This window comes from Megascapheus bottae, chromosome 4 (assembly GCF_031878675.1).
Source record: "Megascapheus bottae isolate mThoBot1 chromosome 4, mThoBot2.hap1, whole genome shotgun sequence".
NCBI lineage: Eukaryota > Metazoa > Chordata > Mammalia > Rodentia > Geomyidae > Megascapheus > Megascapheus bottae.
In genome coordinates, this window is record NC_143512.1 from 4,226,927 (window position 1) to 4,244,417 (window position 17,491).

Genomic DNA, 17,491 nt, shown 5'->3' on the forward strand with positions numbered 1-17,491 from the left:
ATGCCGCAGCCCTCCGCCCCCACACAGGCTGAGACACACTGACACTTCCCTGAGCCTCCCTCCTCCCTCCTTTCTCCCTCCTTCCCTCCCTCCTGCACACCCATGGCACTGCTGCCAGCAGCCCCTGCAGTCTGGAGCTGTGGTCTCCTGTGTGACATGAGAGCAGCCCCTTTGGGACACCACACAAGCGTGAACCTTCCGGTGGGTGCACACACACATGCACACACTCGTGTGTACACATATGTGCACATGCACAGATGCACAGAGCACAGGTTCCTGTCCCGTTCCACTCAGGGTCAGAAAGAGGACTTGGGCTGTGCTTCTGAGCTCCTCCGTTTCGTGATCTCTCTGTCCAACTCTCCAGCCCCTCTGTCTCTGTCTTTTCCACTTCCAGTCTCTGAGCAGGCCCTCCGCCTGAGCCCATCCTGCTTCGCATACAGGCTCACTTCCTCCAAGCTTCTCCGTAGGAAATTCCCACCTTAGTGCTATCTACCCAGCTCCTCCCTGAAGAAGGTTGAGCATCTCAGTGCCTAGGGTTAGAGGGAAGGGAGGTTTCTTTGATACTTGCTGCCATCTACAAGTATTTCCTGAGCAGGTGTTCTGTTCCCAGCTCTGGTTTGAGCTCAGCACACACCACAGGCAGAACTTTCTATTGTCTTCTGTCCTCATGGGGGTACACAATCTGGTACAAAGACAGTATTAATTAAATCACCTCGGAAGTTATTATTTAAATGCAACTATGTAAAGGTGATGAACACAAACAAGGGCTACAAAGAGACCTCTTATTAATGGAGCGAGGGAGCTATCCAGGAGGGCTTCCCTGAGGAGGTAGCCATCAGGACTAGAATTGAGTGAAAGTTACTTGGAAGGAAGTGGGTGCACATGTGTTTCTGAGAGTGAGAAAAGCTCAGGCAAAGGCTCGAGTGTTTCCAGCTAGCATGTCAGCTCTGAGAAGATCTAGGGTCTCACCATTCTCTGGCCTGCACAGCCTGCTCCTCTTCCCCCAACTGCCAGACCTTGGATCCTAGAGGGATATTAAAAGCCTGTAGTTGTCTCGTGCAAGGTGAAGATCTGGAGGCCAAACAAGTGCCAAGGAAAGAGGGCCTTCAGGGGGGATAAGGGCATCATGGGTGGGGGAGGAGGCTTTTTCTTTCTCCCTAGGTCTTTATCGATAGCTGGCCCCAGAGAGCCAGCAATGATAAATGCCCAGATGAGAGGAGGTGGATTTTATTTCAGGACTGCTCTTTAGTTCCACAGATGTCCACAGCCTCTGGACACGGTAGGTCAGTAGGTATGTTTGTCCTGGCCTCCCAGAGTGCCTTTCTGTTCCCACATTTCTCCCCTTATTCAGCAAGATGCTGGCAGCAAGAATGGAATAAGGATTCACACTGCCGGGCCGGGCCAGTCTCCATTCACTCAGAATATCTGAGAGACCAATGCTCTTATTTTATGGATAAAAGGGCAAAAGAGCTTTGTCCAGGGTCACATAGGCTCTTTCCCATGCATGGCGTGCATCCCTTGGGGTCTCTCTGTCTCTCTGTCTCTGTCTCTCTGTCTCTCTCTGTCTCTCTCTCTCTCTGATACCAGGACCTTTAAAAGCCTCTGGGGAGTTTGGCCTAGTGGTAGAGTGCTTGCCTAGCATGCACAAAGACCCGGGTTCGATTCCTCGGTACCACATACATAGAAAAAAGCCGGAAATGGTGCTGAGGCTCAAGTGGTAGAGCTCTAGCCTTGAGAAAGTCCAAGGACAGTGCTCAGGCCCTGAGCTTAAGCCCAGGACTGGCAAAAAAAAAAAAAAAAAGCCTCTGGGTGTGCGCCCTGGAGAGGCAGGCCAACCAGCCATCAGAGGCTGGCAAGACAGCATCTCCTCTGCCTCTCTCTGTTCTGGCTTTGCTGCTAGGCATTGACAATCCTTTTCTATTCCCTCCACCCTTTCCTCCCCCCTTTTTTGTAACCCATTCAAGAAAAGCCATGTGCAGCCCAAACAAGGAATATGTTGGAACTTCTGTTGGTTCAATGTTCCCTGCAGCAAACAGAATCTTCCGGTTCTGAGGCCTTCTGTGTCTCCTGTGAGACTTCTGCTGGGTTGGCATTAGGGCCGGGGGTGCAGGACAGCTTGTGCCCACAACATCTTCTGGAGTCTGGGAGTGGGTGGCACAGTGGCAGCAGGCAGGAGGAGAGAAGCTTGGTTTGAGTTCTAATCACAGAGCTGTGGCAAGAGGGTAAGATGAGAGAAGAAAGCATCTATTCCAAGCCAGCCTGGCTCCTCTCATCTATTTGCCATTTGGAACTGGCATAGCTGTGCTGTATGTATATGTTATTAGAAGAAACTATTGTTTTCAAAGGCAAATGAAGTTTAAAAGGATGAGAAGGGGCTGGGAAGGTGGTGTGGTGGTAGAGTGCTTGCATGAAGCCCTGGGTTCTATTCCTCAGCATCACATACATGGAAAAGCTGGAAGTGGAGCAGTGGCTCAAGTGGTAGAGGGATAGCCTTGAGCAAAAGAAGCTCAGGACAGTGCCCAAGTCCTGAGTCAAGCTCCACGATTATTCCTCCTCCTCCTCCTCCTCCTCCTCCTCCTCCTCCTCCTCCTCCTCCTTCTTCTCTTTCTAACTGGAGGCTTATACCTGAAATCCTAGCTACACAGGAGGCTGAGATCTGAGGACCATGGTTCAAAGCTAGCCCAGGCATGAAAGTCCATGAGACTCTTATCTCCATTAACCACCAGAAAACTGGAAGTGGCTCGATGGCTCAAGTGGTAGAGCGCCATCCTTGAGTTGAAGAACTCAGGGACAGTGCCCAGGCCCAGATTGCAAGCCCCTTGACTGACCAAAAAAAAAAAAAAAGAAAGAAAAAAGGTTTGTTTTGCTTATTAATATTTGAGTCTCCACAGAATTAGAGTTGCCTAAGGAGCACAGAAGCAAGTACGATAGAAACACCTTGTGTGGGAATTTTCCTTTTGATTCTGAATGCTCCTGCCTGGCCCGAGCTTTTGAACTGTTTGGAGAATTAGAAGCCTTCTCAGGTTCACATATAAGCTAAGACTGTTCTTCGTGCCAGCACATACTCTTTTTCAAACACCCTGAATCTGTCTACTTCCCACAGACTTCCCTACTGTAAGCCCCACTGTGGATTCAAATTAGGGACCCCTCTGATCCCCGAGTGTGGGATATCAGAAAAGTAATGGGCTTCGGTTCAAGGTCTTGGACCTTGGCTTCTATGTAACTTGAGGGGTAGGTCTCCATGGTAACCTGAGGGATATGTCTCCATGGTAACCTGAGGGGTAGACTGCCACAGTACGATACTATGGGGCATGCTAGTTTTTGATGGAACCCAACAGGGGATGCTGCTTTGTGCTGACCCTAGCTCTTTCCCTTCCTCCAGAAGTTCTTTTTTTTTGGGGGGGGGGGTTATGGGGTTTGAACTCTGGGTCTGGGCACTGTCTCTGAGCTCTTTAGATCAAGGCTACCGCCCTATCACTGAGTCACAGCCCCACTTCCTGTTTTCTTGTAATTAACTAGAGATAAGAGTCTCTCGTTCTTTAGTGCCCAGGATGGCTTTGCACCATGATCCTCAGATCTCAACCTCCTGAGTAGCCACCGTGCCTGGCTCCTCCAGAAGTTCTAACTTTGCCCTTCTTGGTAACTCCTGGGTAGTGAGATCAGCTCACTGGGCTATGAATTATTGAGACCAACATGTCCTGACAGGCAGCAGTTCTGTCTGCTCAGGATCAGGGACCTTCTGATATCACCCCAGTTCATCTCAGAGAAGCAAGATGCTTCAAGTGTTTTCACAGACAGAGAGATTTGAACAGGAGAAGACTGGTGAGAGTAGAAGTAGCCAGCTCAAAGAATGGGACTAGAATTATGGGGACAGGTGTAGACAATGGATAGATGTCAATTCAGTGGTGTGGTTAACCTCTCAGGAGCCACAGACTCCTTTGCTCAGAACAATGCACAGACACAAAAATCATTCCTATATTTGTGCCCATCTTGGGGCTTGAACTCAGGACCTGGGCATTTTCTTTGAGCTTTTTTTTTTCTCTCTCAAGGCTAATGTTCTATCACTTGAGCCATTTGGTAGTTAATTGGAGATAAGAGTCTCACGGACTTGCCTGCCCAGATTGCCCTTGAATCATGACCTTCGTGAGTAGCTAGGACTGCAGATGTGAGCTAGTATGGGGCTTATCTTGATATGCTTTTGAGTGGACTCACAAATGTCCAGAATATCCCCCAGAGGTACCAACTAATGGCCCCTGGTCCTGGGAATGAAGGGGGAAATAGTGAGAGGAAGGGTAGAGAGAGAACAGGACGGGCAGGGGGCAAGAGTGAGGAGTGGATTCCCAGAATCTTAGAGGTGGGTGAGCAGCAGGCCAAGTGCCACCTGCTATGGTACAGACAAGGCAGATTAGACGCAAGGAGGTTGACTGCCAGGGTACTGGGGAAGGGGAATACTGGGTGGGAAAACCTTGCACAAGCATTTCTTCCATGGAGCCCGGGGGGGGGGGTAGCAACCAGATTGTGGTGGGTTCATGGAGTGTGGGAGGTGGGAGAGGAGGCGGCGGATGTCGGACATTTGTTCTGGAAGTTTGGCAGCAAATAGGAAGGGAGGAAGGAAGCAGCCAGGCTGCTGGGTCGAGAAGAGCGTTCTTAGTGGTTTTATTTTTTGGAGAAGGGGGAGGGGGTTGTTTGGAGAAACAGCCTAGGAAGAGAAGACCCTGAAAACTGTAAGAAGCATGGACAATCAGATTAGAAGGGGTCCCAGGTAGAGGGGTGGCTCATGAGTGGCCTCCTCCCAGAAGGCCACATGACAGCGACTCTCTGCAGAGACCCACGCGAGTTCTCGGCTCCAAGGGAGCTTTCCACATAGAGGCAGTTGGTGGTGACCCATCTTCAGTTGCAGGGACCACTCCCAAATGATCCAGGAGAAAGTAGGACTGCAGCTCCTTGCCCTCTCTTTCCATTGGGGAAACTGAGGCTCAGCAGCATAAGCCAGCTAGTAGCCAAGCTGAGTCAGAGCCTTGGGTCTTCTGAATCCTCACCCAGGGTATTGCCGGACTACCATATTAACCCTCCAAGGAGTGCCAGGCTAGAGAAGGTGATGGGCCCCTTGTGGCTGACAGCCAGCAATGCCCAGATCCTGCTGCCTGCCAGACAGACAACAAGCAATTTCCCAGTGTGAATCGAACTCTTCACAGCCCATTAGTGTGCTCCCACATTCTCAGCCACACAGTCGATCCACTAGGACTCTGCCTCCTTGTTGTCTGCGAGGCTGGGTGGGGCCTCCCTGCCCACACGGACAGCGAGGAAGCAGCCCCTTTCCTTGTGGTCCCCCCCTGTCTCCTCCCTGGATCACTGTTGCCTTGAGCTTGGCAAACCAGGTCCATTTTGTTTCTGATGATGCTAGCTGCTCTCATCCCCTTGAATATAATGATGCCCGTACAAGGCATTTTGTCTCAAGCATTTACTGTACTCCTGGGACTCCACTAAGCTCATTGCCTACTTTATTATCTCATTGGATCCCTGAAGCAACTGCACAAGGTAGAGGGCTCTTATTGTCCATATTTTACAGGGGGAGGAAACAGGAAAAGGAAGGTGAAGTGACTTGCTAGTAAGTGGCTGAATCTTAATTTGAACTCTGGCTGGGCTAGACCATAAGAGCCTGCTCTTACCCACTCAGAACTACTTTCTCCAACACAGTGGGCAGAAACTACATACAGACCCCTAAAGAAAATACAATTAAAATTCTGATCTGCAGATCCACTCACTAGTCAGATGGCAATTGCACTGTAGCTATTTGCAGAGAGTGGCTGTCATACCGGACAGCACAGATAATTCCCCCCACACAGAGATTTCCACTGCTGAGATGCAACACTGAAGCCGGAAAAGCCAGAGCCCCACCCCAACCTCATATTGAGGATGAAGAAACTGAATTCTCAAAGCCTCTCACAAATGGCCCAGGAGGAGGTAGGGCCAGGAATCCTCACCATTGTCCTTCAAGTAGGGAGACTGAGGCCCCAGGGGGACAACAGGATAAGCTGGTAGGTAGACAAGCTAGATGAGGACTCTCCTCCTCTTTCTCCTTCACTTTTCCTCTTTCTCCTTCTCCTTTTCTTCGTCCTCCTCCTCCTCTACCTTCCTCCTCTTCCTCCTCCTCCTTCTTCCTCTTCCTCTCCCATCTTCCTCTTGTATCCGGGCTAGAACTCAGGGTCTGGGTGCTGACCCTTAGCTTTTTGCTCAAGACTGGTGTATTACCACTTAAACCACAGGTCCATTTTCAGCTTTTTGGTGATTACTTGGAGATAAGAGTCTCATGGACTGGCTTCAAATCATGATCCTCAGCTTCTAGACTCCTGAATAGCTAGGTGTGTTCACAGGAACCAATAGTGCCCAGTTCAGGACTTGGGTCTTCTGAGCCCCTTATCTAGGGTCCTTGGTGCTGTCCCTGATTTCCACATTACACATTTCAGATTCTAGGCCAGAGAAGATGATGGGCCCTGATTCTATCGAGTCCATTCCATATTTTACCTGGCTACATTCTGTGACCTTCGTGCTCACATGGACATAGACTTGAAGCACATGGTACCTGGAGCCTCACTGAGTCACACACTCAAGGCATCCACATTTTCACGAATACCTGTGCCAGACACCCTCTGCACCCCCCTTCCCCTGCATCCTGGAGCACCACCCACCTCTTCCAGGAGCACACCCGACCCTTCTCCATCTCCACTTAAGTACCAACCCATTCTTTCCCTATACCCGGAGCACAATACGGATCCTTTTCCCTTCTGTTGACGACATTCTCCTCTTTCCAAGGAACCTGGGAGCACTTTCACAGCCAGTAACTTCCCCCCATTTACACAGGGCTCCACATTCTGGCCTCACCCCTTCTCCGAAGGGGAGACCATGCCCCCACCTTGCTTTCCCCACTCTTACCTCCTTGCTCTTCAGTCCTGTCTTTTCCTAAACTCTTGCCCTTCTCCTCCCCGCCCTGCCATCTGCTGACTGCCTGCTTGCCAGGTACTCTAAGGCAGGCAGGGTAGTCTTCTGCCTTGAAGATGGAGATTTGAGGTTGTAGGAGTAAAAATGACAAGGCTTTCTGGCCCAGGGGGTTTCCTCACCTTTCTGCACTCCTCTTTCCTCCTGCAATGTCTTCTGCATTGGTCATTTGATGGATGGATGGCCTCCATTGCCCTCTTATGGGAAGAAATAGAGAGATCGAGTGCTAAGTTCGGAGCCACATAGCCAAGTAGGTCCAACTAGGACTGGAGCACAGGCCTGCATGACAGAAGAACTCCTAATTCCTGAGAACTACACTCGCCTGCCTTTGGTGTAGATAAGGAAGTTCAAGGGTCTGAATTCTCTTCACAATCCCACTAGGACCATTCCTGCCCACCCAGGCCTCAGTTTCCAGGTCTGTTAAAGGAGGGCTTTTAATTCTGATTTCTTGAGTTGCTGTGGTGTCAAGAGAAGCCTAGTGGTGCCTGTAGTCTCGTGAGGCAAGCCTAGGCTTGAGAAGTCAGGAGAAATGGCCTGGTTCTGAGAAGTGCCTCCTTCTGCGCATGTAAGACAGATGCTGTGTCCCTATCCTCAGACCAAAGGCCTTACATACCTGACTCCACAAGCTCAGGGCATCCTACAGGACTCTCAGTACCCTATGGCCAAGTGCTTACAGCCTGGGCCTCTAGTTAGAAATCTCCAGCTTACAGGAAATTGTGCCCTGTGCTAGCAGCCTGCTCAGAGGCTCCCAGCCAACAGCACCAGAATGTCCAGGAGACGTGGTTTGTGACAGGACTTTCCCAGAAGGTAGACAGGTTACCTCCAAGCTGTCCAGGAAAGAATCACTTAGAGAGGGCGTTGTTTTTCTGGACCTGTACTCAGAGGTTCTGAGTTAGTAGGTCTGGGTGGAGGCTCAGAATTGATTGTGTAAGAGATTCCCCAGGTAGTCACTGGTTTGATCTGAGGCCCTCACCGAGAATAAAAGTGTTTTTGCTGTTTGGGTTGTTTTTGTTTCAGTACCGAGGATTCATCAAAGGGCCTATGTATTCTACCCACCTGAGCGTGCTCCCAGTTAGTTTGTCTTCAGTGTCTTTTTCACATATGGTCTTATATGAAGTTTGCTTCACTAGCCTCCAATCTATTTTGATCCTCTTGCCTCTACCTCCAAAATATCTGAGATTGCAGAATCACACCATCATGTCCAGCTTGTTTTTGAGAGAAGGTTTCCTTATTTGTCAGGGCCAGTCTATAACCACAGTCTAGGATGTCTGCTAAGATTTCAATTCTACCCTATCTGGGTAGGAGGTTTGCTTATTATTGTTTTTTCTAATGGAAAAATTCTATTCATCTTCCTCCCGCATCTCTCCACCCACACACTGGTAAGCAGGGCAGGCCCGGCCCAGCCCTCTACAGCTTGCAGCCTCTTCCTTCCCTGCCCTCTGCTCTACAAAGCACTCAGAACCCTTCCCAGGCTTGGTTACTTTAAATGTTTGCTCTCAAGATGGCTCTTGAGAATGGCATCTAGGTGGTTAAAGGCCTTTGGGTCCATGTATCGGCCTTTGAGAGATAATTGTCCCTATCTGTCCCCAGATGACGGCTCCTAATACTGGCTGAAGATCTCTCTTGTCTCATTTTCCCTTTCTCTCCATGGTACTTAAATCCCCCTTCTGTTTCTGCAAGTCATTCATTGCCTACCAGTATAGAGAGGAAAGTGAAGTTCTGGTCCCCAGGAACTTGTGGGCAGAGGGAGAGATAAGGAGAAATGAACAGCCCCTACCTGGGCTAGGTTAGTGAAATGGTGAGAGAATGCAAATGTATATTTCATATCTGTATCTGCTTCTTGTACAGAGTTCCTCAAATCCTTGCAGCATTCTAGGTAGTGGGGTGACTGGAATAGTTTTTCTTCTAGTATTTGGTCTTTGACCCCATAACTCTTTTTGGAATTTACTGGCCATTAAGAACATTCTCTCTCTCTCTCTCTCTCTCTCTCTCTCTCTCTCTCTCTCTCTCTCTCTCTCTCTCTCTCTCTCTCTCTCTCTCTCTCTCTTTCTCTCTCTACCTCTGGACCTTGGTGCTGTCCCTGAGCTCTTCAGCTCCAGGCTCTATCACTTGAGCCAGAGCACCACTAGCCGTATTCTGGTGGTTAATTGGAGGTGAGAGTCTCATGGACTTTTTTTCCCAGGCTGACTCTGAACTGCGATCCTCAGATCTCAGCCTCCTGAGTAGCTAGGATGACAGACATGAGTCACCAGCGCCCAGCAGGAACATCTTTTATTATACTCATCATGGGATCCTGGGTAGGATTGGTCACCAGAAAGACCAAGCCATGATTAGAACCTTGATACTGAACTAGGAGTGCATTCCTATAATCCTAATAACTCAGGAAGCTCAGATCTGAGGATCATAGTGTAAAGCTAGTCCAGGCAAAAAAGTCTGTAAGACTCTTACCTCTACTAATCTACCAAAAAGCTGGAAAGTGGAGTGGTACATCAAATGGCAGAGTGTCAGCCTTGCACACACAAAAAATAAGGGACAACACTTAGACTCTGAGTTCAAGCCCCAGAACCGGTACCAGTATACACACACACACACACACACACACACACACACACACACACACACACACACACACTCAGAGAGAGAAAGAGAGAGAGAGAGAGAGAAAGAGAGAGAGAGAGAGAGAGAGAGAGAGAGAGAGAGAGAGAGAGAGAAACATGGAACTGTCATCTTAACCCCCCATCTTCCAGGAAGGACCTCAAGCATTGAGCTAATAATTGATGTGTCTCTGTGATAGAGCCTCCAAAAACATTCCCAAAGCCCGGAGTTGGGAGAGCACGTGGGTAGATAAGCATGTTCATGTGGTAGAAGCATGGTGTGCTCCATAGAAGCAGACTTTCAGTGCTCAGGATGCTCTGGGCTTGCCGTCTGTATTTCTTCATCCAGCTGTTAATCTCTCTCCTTCACCGTATTTGTCTTGTGGAATAAACCAGTACATGTGTTTTCCTGAGGTCTGTGAGACATCATAGAAAATTCACAAACCCATGGGGCCGGGAGTTTGGCCTAGTGGTAGAGTGCTTGCTTAGCATGAACGAAGACCTGGGTTCAATTCCTTGGTACCACATACTTAGAAAAAGCTGGATGTGGTGCTGAGGCTCAAGTGGTAGAGCTCTAGCCTTAAGAAAGTCAAGGACAGGGCTCATGCCCTGAGCTCAACCCCAGGACTGGCAAAAAAAAAAAAATTCACAAACCCAAGAAGGGGTTGTGGGAATTCTCCATTGCTAGCTAAGCTGAGCAGAAGAGTGGTATCCCGGGGTTCTGCTTCCTGTGATTGGCATCTGAAGTAAGCGGGGTGGGATTCTTGTAGGACAGAGCCCTTAACCTGTGGGTCTGGGCTCACGCTAAGCAGTTATGATAGCTCTGTTGTAGGAGACCCAACTCAAGACCTAACTCATGAAGGAGAATCAGTTTGAATGAAAGAAGCAGCCCATTTATAGTGTCCAGAAATGATGTACAGTGTGTTTAAAGAAAAGTGAGTTTTCTTTATATAACACATCACCAAAGAGGAGCCTGGTGGCAGGCCTCCACAGCTCATAGAAGTGTTGGGGTCTCGCTTGTAAGGAAGAGGCAAGGTTTCCTGCCCCAAGGAGAACCTGAACTTATTGATGTGAGGCCATTGATTTGTGTTCTGACCTTCTCTTTCTTCCTCATCCTTTTCCTTGAGCCTCCAGTGGCTTACTTCCTGGTAGATCCCCCCCACCCCGGCTCCAATGTGTGCACAGCAGGGATCTATGTCAGTCTGTGGTTTCCTCCATCCACCAATGTCATCCTCTGCCTCAGTTGGCCTCATCTGTGTGGCTTGGACCTATCCATCCTCCAACATGGGAGATGAAACTTGGAACAGGGATATGTCCTGGCAGGAAATGGGAGGCTCAGGTGGTATGGAAGTCAAAAACCAGGAATGAAAATATGTGTTGTGGACAGTGGCTCTGCCTGCCACTTGTTGTGTGACCTCTAGTGGTCTCAGGGAGCTTCAGTGGGCTCAAAGTCTTGGGAACTACTCTAGATGTACAGAATGAGAATTGGCATTTTAGTGAAAGGCCTAGAGGATTGAAATAAATACTAGCATCTGGGAAGCCTGCCCAGAATCCCCTCAGCTTGCTATTGGCATGTGGTTAGGGCAGCAATAATGCTGACCACAGCATCAGGCCCTCAGGATCCGCTCATATGGGAGGTTGACCAGAAGGCCTTGGTGAAGAATAGCATCTGAACCCACACCTAACCTTCAAACTAGATTTATCTTTCCTCAGCTCAAACTCTTTGGTAATAAGATGTCAGTATTTAAACACTGGGATATTTCTCATCCATTTCAAGACTTTTGGAATCTCTTGAAAAATTGAACAATGCAGGAAATGAGCCTGTCCCTTCTGGCAGCAATTATTCCCAGGCCCCACATTCACATTCTCTACTTGTCACTAATACTTTGAGGATAAAAATCTCAGGGTTTCTTAAAACACCTGGAAATATGGCCCACCTCTGTCTTCATAAAATTAAAAATGAGCCAGGTGTCGGTGGCTCATGCCTGTAATCATAGCTAATCAGGAGGCTGAGATCTAAGGATCGCAGTTCAAAGCCAACCCAGGCCCGAATGTCCATGGGACCCTTATCTCAAATTAATCACCAGAAAACTGGAAGTGGTGTTGTGACTAAGATCTTAGAGACAGAGCCTAGGCCCAGAGTTTAAGCCTCATGACCAACAAAAAAATAAAAAAATTAAAAATTAAACCAATGCTGAATTGTTCTATCCTTCTCACTAGCAAATATAAAAAATAAAATTTGGGGGCCAGGAGTTTGGCCTAGTGGTAGAGTGCTTGCCTAGCATGCACAAGACCCAGGATCGATTCCTCGGTACCACATACATAGAAAAAAGCCAGAAGTGGTGCTGAGGCTTTAAGTGGTAGAGTTCTGGCCTTGAGAAAAATCCAAGAACAGTGCTCAGGCCCTGAGCTTAAGCCCAGGACTTGGAAAAAAAAATCAGTTTGCTAACTCACTGGGTTGACAAGGAAGATAGAGAAAATGGGTTCCCTTACATGATCAAAATGGCCAAATACCATTTGCCTCTTGATCAAATGCTATCTGCCATTTTCCACAGGCAAATGCATGGGTGGGAAATGTAAACCTACTGCACATATACAAGGGCACTTGTGGCACTGTTCATTATAGCTAACGATTAGAACAGACTCAACTGTTCTTCAATAGGGAGCTGGCTTGCCATCCAATTACAAATACATATTCAGAGCTTTTTACTCGTGATGGATATGAAGTCTCCAAGGTGCACAGTCTAGAGCCATATGTGTGTGAGAGAATCGGCAGAGAGAGCCAAGGACCCAGGCAGTGGTCACCTCTGGGGTACAAAGAGAGTGGGGCACAGGAGTGCTTGTTTAGTTTTGTATCCTTTGAACTTTGAACTATATCAGTGTATTACCTACTTACAGCCAGGCTCTGGTGGCTCATGCCTGGTATCCTAGCTACTCAGGAGGCTGAGATCTGAGGCTCTCAGTTCAAAGCTGGCCTGGACTGGGAAGTCTATGAAACTCTTATCTCTAATTAACCAGAAAAAATTCAGAAGTGGGGGTGTGGCTCAAGTGCCAGCCTTGAAAAAAAATAACCTAAGGGATTTTTGCCCAGGTCCTGAGATCAAGCCCTAGAATGGGCACAAACAACAGCAATGAGAAAACATGTGGCCTGTTCAAAGAATTAAAATATTACGGATTTTTCAGAGACTTATAGTCTGTGGCTCTGACACTATAGGATTCTAATGTTTCACAATTTGATGTGTCTAACCTTCCTCCCTTCTGTTTTTTTTTTGTTGTTGTTTTGTTTTGTTTGTTTGTTTGGTTGGTTTTTTTTTGGTCAGTCATGGGGCTTGAATTCAGAGCCTGGCTGCTGTCCTTGAGGTTTTTTGTTTGTTTGTTTATTTGTTTTTCTTGAAGTGAGTACTCTATACTTCGAGCCACAGTGCCACTTCCAGTTTTCTGGTGGTTAATTGGAATTTAGAGTCTCATGAACTTTCCTGTCAGACTAGCTTCAAACCACAATCCTCAGGTCTCAGCCTCCTGAGTATCCAAGATTACAGGCATGAGCACTAGCACCTGGATGAGTCTAACTGTTGATGACTTTTCTGGACTTGCTTTGGGTGAGACTAGATATTTTCGGTCCCTCTCTGGGTCTCTCTGGCTTTCTCCATCCTTAATGTGGCCACAGTTGCCTCTGTGAGTGCAAACAGCTGCAGGGAGGGCATAGAGGTGGTAGCTCTGCAGGAACTCTGGCGTCCCTGGGGAGCACAGTGCTCAGACCCCTAACCTCTTGGCCCTCTCTGTCTTCCTAGGGGAGCCTTCTCTGTTGTGCGCAGGTGTGTGAAGGTGCTGGCTGGCCAGGAGTATGCTGCCAAGATCATCAACACCAAGAAGCTCTCGGCCAGAGGTAGGTTCTAGCCAAACCTCTTCCCTAGGGCTTTCCTTCTCTCCTAGCTCTTGGCTTCCCTTTCTTGGAGAATCTAGGTTGTGGGCCAGGCAGGTCCCCAGGATGCCTTTCCAGGGCATCTGATAGAATTTCCTTTCCTTGCTCTTCTGTACCCGGATCCTTTCTCACCTTCACACTCCTGTTCCACTGCCCGCTGCCTAATGCCTCATCCCAAGGCTGGCCTTCAGGCCTCTGCTCAGCTCAACCCTGACACTTAACCTCCACCATTTCTCTCTCTCTCTCTCTCTCTCTCTCTCTCTCTCTCTCTCTCTCTCTCTCTCTCTCTCTCTCTCTCTCTCTCTCTCTGCCTTATCCCATTTGCTGATTTGATTCCTTGTTGTTAAACCTTGATCTTAATCCATTGCCTCGTGACCGGAAGCTCCAAGATGGGCGGGGCTTGCCACTGAGATTGGTGCTCTCAGCACCTGGGACAGCGCCCAGGTCCAGGCAAGGTGCTAGGCGTGGCCACGAATTCCAGGTGTCTCCTCCATCTTACAGGCACACTACACTCCTGGGTCTCTGAATGGGTGGGGTGGGTGTGATCCTGGTTTTGGAAATGATACATTCGTAATTCTAATTTGTAAAAGGATTCAGAAACCAAAGCCCTAGAATCGCAGAAGTGATCTTGGATACAGCAGACTGAAAAATCCCAAATCTACTTTTTTTTTTTGGTCTCACTACTGGGGCTTAAACTCAGTATCTTGTGTGCTTTCTTTTTTTCTTTTTTTTTTGTCGGTTGTGGGGCTTGAACTCTGTGTCTGGGCATGTCCCTGAGCTCTTCAGCTCAAGGTTACTGCCCTACCCCTGGAGCCACAGCACCACTTCTGATTTTCTAATGGTTAATTGGAGATAAGAATTTTGTGGACTTAACTGCCCCGGATGACTTTGAATTGTGATCTTCAGATCTCAGCCCCCTGAGTAGCTAGGATTACAGGTGTGAGCCACCAAACGCAGCCCTCTTGGCTTTTTTGCTCAAGACTAGTGCTTTACCTCTTGAACTATGCCTTTACTACTTCTGGCTTTTTAAAATTTCTTTTTTTAAAAAACTAGTCCTGGGGTTTGAACTCAGGGTCTGAGCACTGTCCTTGGGCTTTCTCAGGATAGAGCTCTACCACTTGAGCCACAGCACCACTTTGGGTTTTTTCAATGTATGTGGTACCAAGGAATCGATCCCAGGTCTTCGTGCATGCCTGACAAGCACTCTACCATTAGACCATGCTCCTGGCCCCCACTTCTGGCTTTTTGCTGATTAATTGGAGATGCATCATGGACTTTTCTACCAGGGCTGCCTTTGATCCATGAATCTCAGCTCTCAGCGTCCTGAACAGCTAAGGTATAAGGTATAAGCTACCAATGCTTGGTGTGAGATGCTCAAGTGTGTGCTAGGCATTTAAGGTTTAGAAAAGCCTTCCCTCAGAATGCTTACCTTTAGCATTTATTTCAAAGGGCAGGAGTGGCCATGCCCATGGGGAGATTATTTTCAAAGATGCTACAGTCTTCCCAAACCCCAATGCATAAACTACATTGGGGGCTAGCTGATGTGGGGGGAATTCTGTTGGTTGGTGGGGGATGCAGGCATATGTCTAGACACTTGACAGATTGCAGCTGTGTGGGTGTGGGGCTCCAGAGCTCCTGTCTGTGCTGGGGCACAATGTTCATTCTCTCTCGGGCCCTCAGGCCTCCCTGCAGGCCTTGCTGCTTTCATCTCCTGCTCAGTGACTCGGGGATGTTGTCTAGTTACAGATCTCTGCATCCTGCAGTATGAAGAGGCTCAGTACGGGGTCTCTGAGGACCCTGGACCCTTACATGGCAGGCTTGATCTGTGGAAGGTGTGGAATCAGAGCCAAAGCCATGGCCAGGGCCAAGGAGCCAAGGCAGGCAGGAAGGCTAGCAAGAACAGTGCTTCACATCCTCAGATCCATATGCTGGATTAGCTGTTGGATGCTATATAGCTAGGGACAGACGGTGCCCTCTCTGTGCTTGTTGTCACTAGGAACCAAGACAGGTGTGGGACACCTGGAGTTCACTGGCCCCTCTGCACCAGACTCATGACTTGGTTTGAATGCTGGGGCCCTGGCTCACAATTTCAGGAGTACATCGATGCATACATGCATGCACGCACACGCACAGAGGCAGGGAGAGATGACAGCACAGGACAGCAAAGAGGTCATGGCTCCAGCTGGGAAAGGTGGCGAAACAAACATTCCTGAAAGACAGCATAGACCGCCTGTGGCAAGCTGTTGGTGGAGTTCTTGACCTCCTAGGAGGGGAGAGGAAAGCGATCCAGGCCTGGGTAAGTGTGCAGGGTGGGGGTGGGGGTGGGGAGGTTAGCAGGGAACATTCCAGAAGAAGGCTGCCAAGTGTCAGGCACTTTTCCCTACTGGGAGAGGAGGAGCCAGCCTCTTTTGTTTGTCACTCAGGGAGTCTCCAGGGGGGCTTTCATGCTTCCATTTGGCTTCACACTCTACATTTCTCCTGCGGATGTTCAGAAGGGACTGTGCCCACCCGGGTGTGTGCCCAGCCCTCCCAGCTAGCAGTGGATTCCTTGAGCTGGCTCTACCCCACATCTCCAGCAACCCCACAAGATGCTTTGAATACATATTCTAAAACTAGTCTTTAAAAAAAACACTCATAATTCAAAGAAATGAGTGAAATGAAAGTTATGTTTGCATGCCCAGATTCCTGTCAGCTCTCACCCCCAATCAATGCCTTCCAGTCTTTAAAAAAATCTTTCTCTCTATATATGTACATGTGTGTATGCAGCTGCACTTGAGAGAGAAAGGGAGAGAGGAGGGAAGGAAGGAAGGAGGGAGAGGGAGGGAGAAGAAAGGAAGGGAGAAAGGGAGGAACCAGTGAGTTCTGCTCTAAGGTTGATTCAGTGGGTAAGGCCCATGCCTCTGAGGATGCACAGTAGTCGCAGTGCAGTGGAAGGAGGAGAATCTGGGACAGGCTCTGGGCAGTCTTGACTGGGGACTCGCCACGGCCCCAGCCCTTTTCCCCTTGCAGCCTGTGTGGATGCAGGGCACAAGGACAGTGCTGGTGCAGTGGCGAGTGACTGTGACCTCCTTAGGCTCTAGGCTCCAGTGGGGAGCCGAGGGGTCGCTTCCTTGGCTCCTTAGCAACTAGTCTCTGGGCACGCAGTTGAAACCATGGCAGGAGCTCATCTGGATTACCCTTCAGCTTCATTCATGGGGTCCCAGGAGAAAGTAAGGCACCCACCATTCCTATTCTCCTAGCTTCCCTTCTGTGCACATCTAGGTCTTGGGATTTGTTCTCTGCAGAGGAGAGGGAGTTTCCAGTGCAGCCTTGTGGATTTTTCCACTTGTGCTCATTGTCCCTTTTAAGATACATACATATGCATACACATATGTACACACATATGCATACACATATATGTGTACATACATAAACATGCACATGTATATGTATACATATATGTATATATGTATGTACACATATATTTTGCCAGTCCTGGGGCTTGAATTCAGGGTCTGGGTGCTGTTTCTTAGCTTTTTTCATTCAAGGCTGCACTTCTGGGGATTTCAGCAGTTAACTGAAGATAAAAGTCTCATAGACATTTCTGCCTGGGCTGGCTTTGAACTATGATCCTCAAGTTTCCACCTCCTGAGTAGTTGGGATTATAGGTGTGAGCCACCAGCACTTATCAGAAGAAACCTCTTGAGACAGAATTCTGGGCATGAAAGGAAATCTAAGGCAGGAATCTGGAGTCTTGCTTCCCTGTGTGTGACCTTTTACCACTGTGTGACTCTGATGAGTTAAACTGGTCACCAATTAAGTAGTGATAAAAGTAGGAAGCAATGTGGTACAGTGATTACAAATGTGCATTAAGTAGGAGCCTGCTCTGATGCTTGTTTGTATTAGGACCTTGGACACACCAGTTGGTGTGGCTCAGTGGGACAGTGCTTGCCTAGCAAGCTCAACTCCTTGAGTTCAAACCCCAGTGTCTACTTGCAAA

At 48.6% G+C, this 17,491-nt stretch overlaps 1 protein-coding gene across 2 annotated transcripts in view; it reads left to right on the forward strand.

Moving 5' to 3' along the window:
• Positions 1-17,491, forward strand: part of Camk2a (calcium/calmodulin dependent protein kinase II alpha) — a 63,994-nt gene that overhangs the window by 4,867 nt on the left and 41,636 nt on the right. For both annotated transcript variants that reach the window (XM_090331231.1, XM_090331230.1), the window contains exon 2: positions 13,382-13,476. In XM_090331231.1, the coding sequence (XP_090187357.1) occupies positions 13,382-13,476 (95 nt within the window). The remainder of the gene's footprint in view (positions 1-13,381; positions 13,477-17,491) is intronic.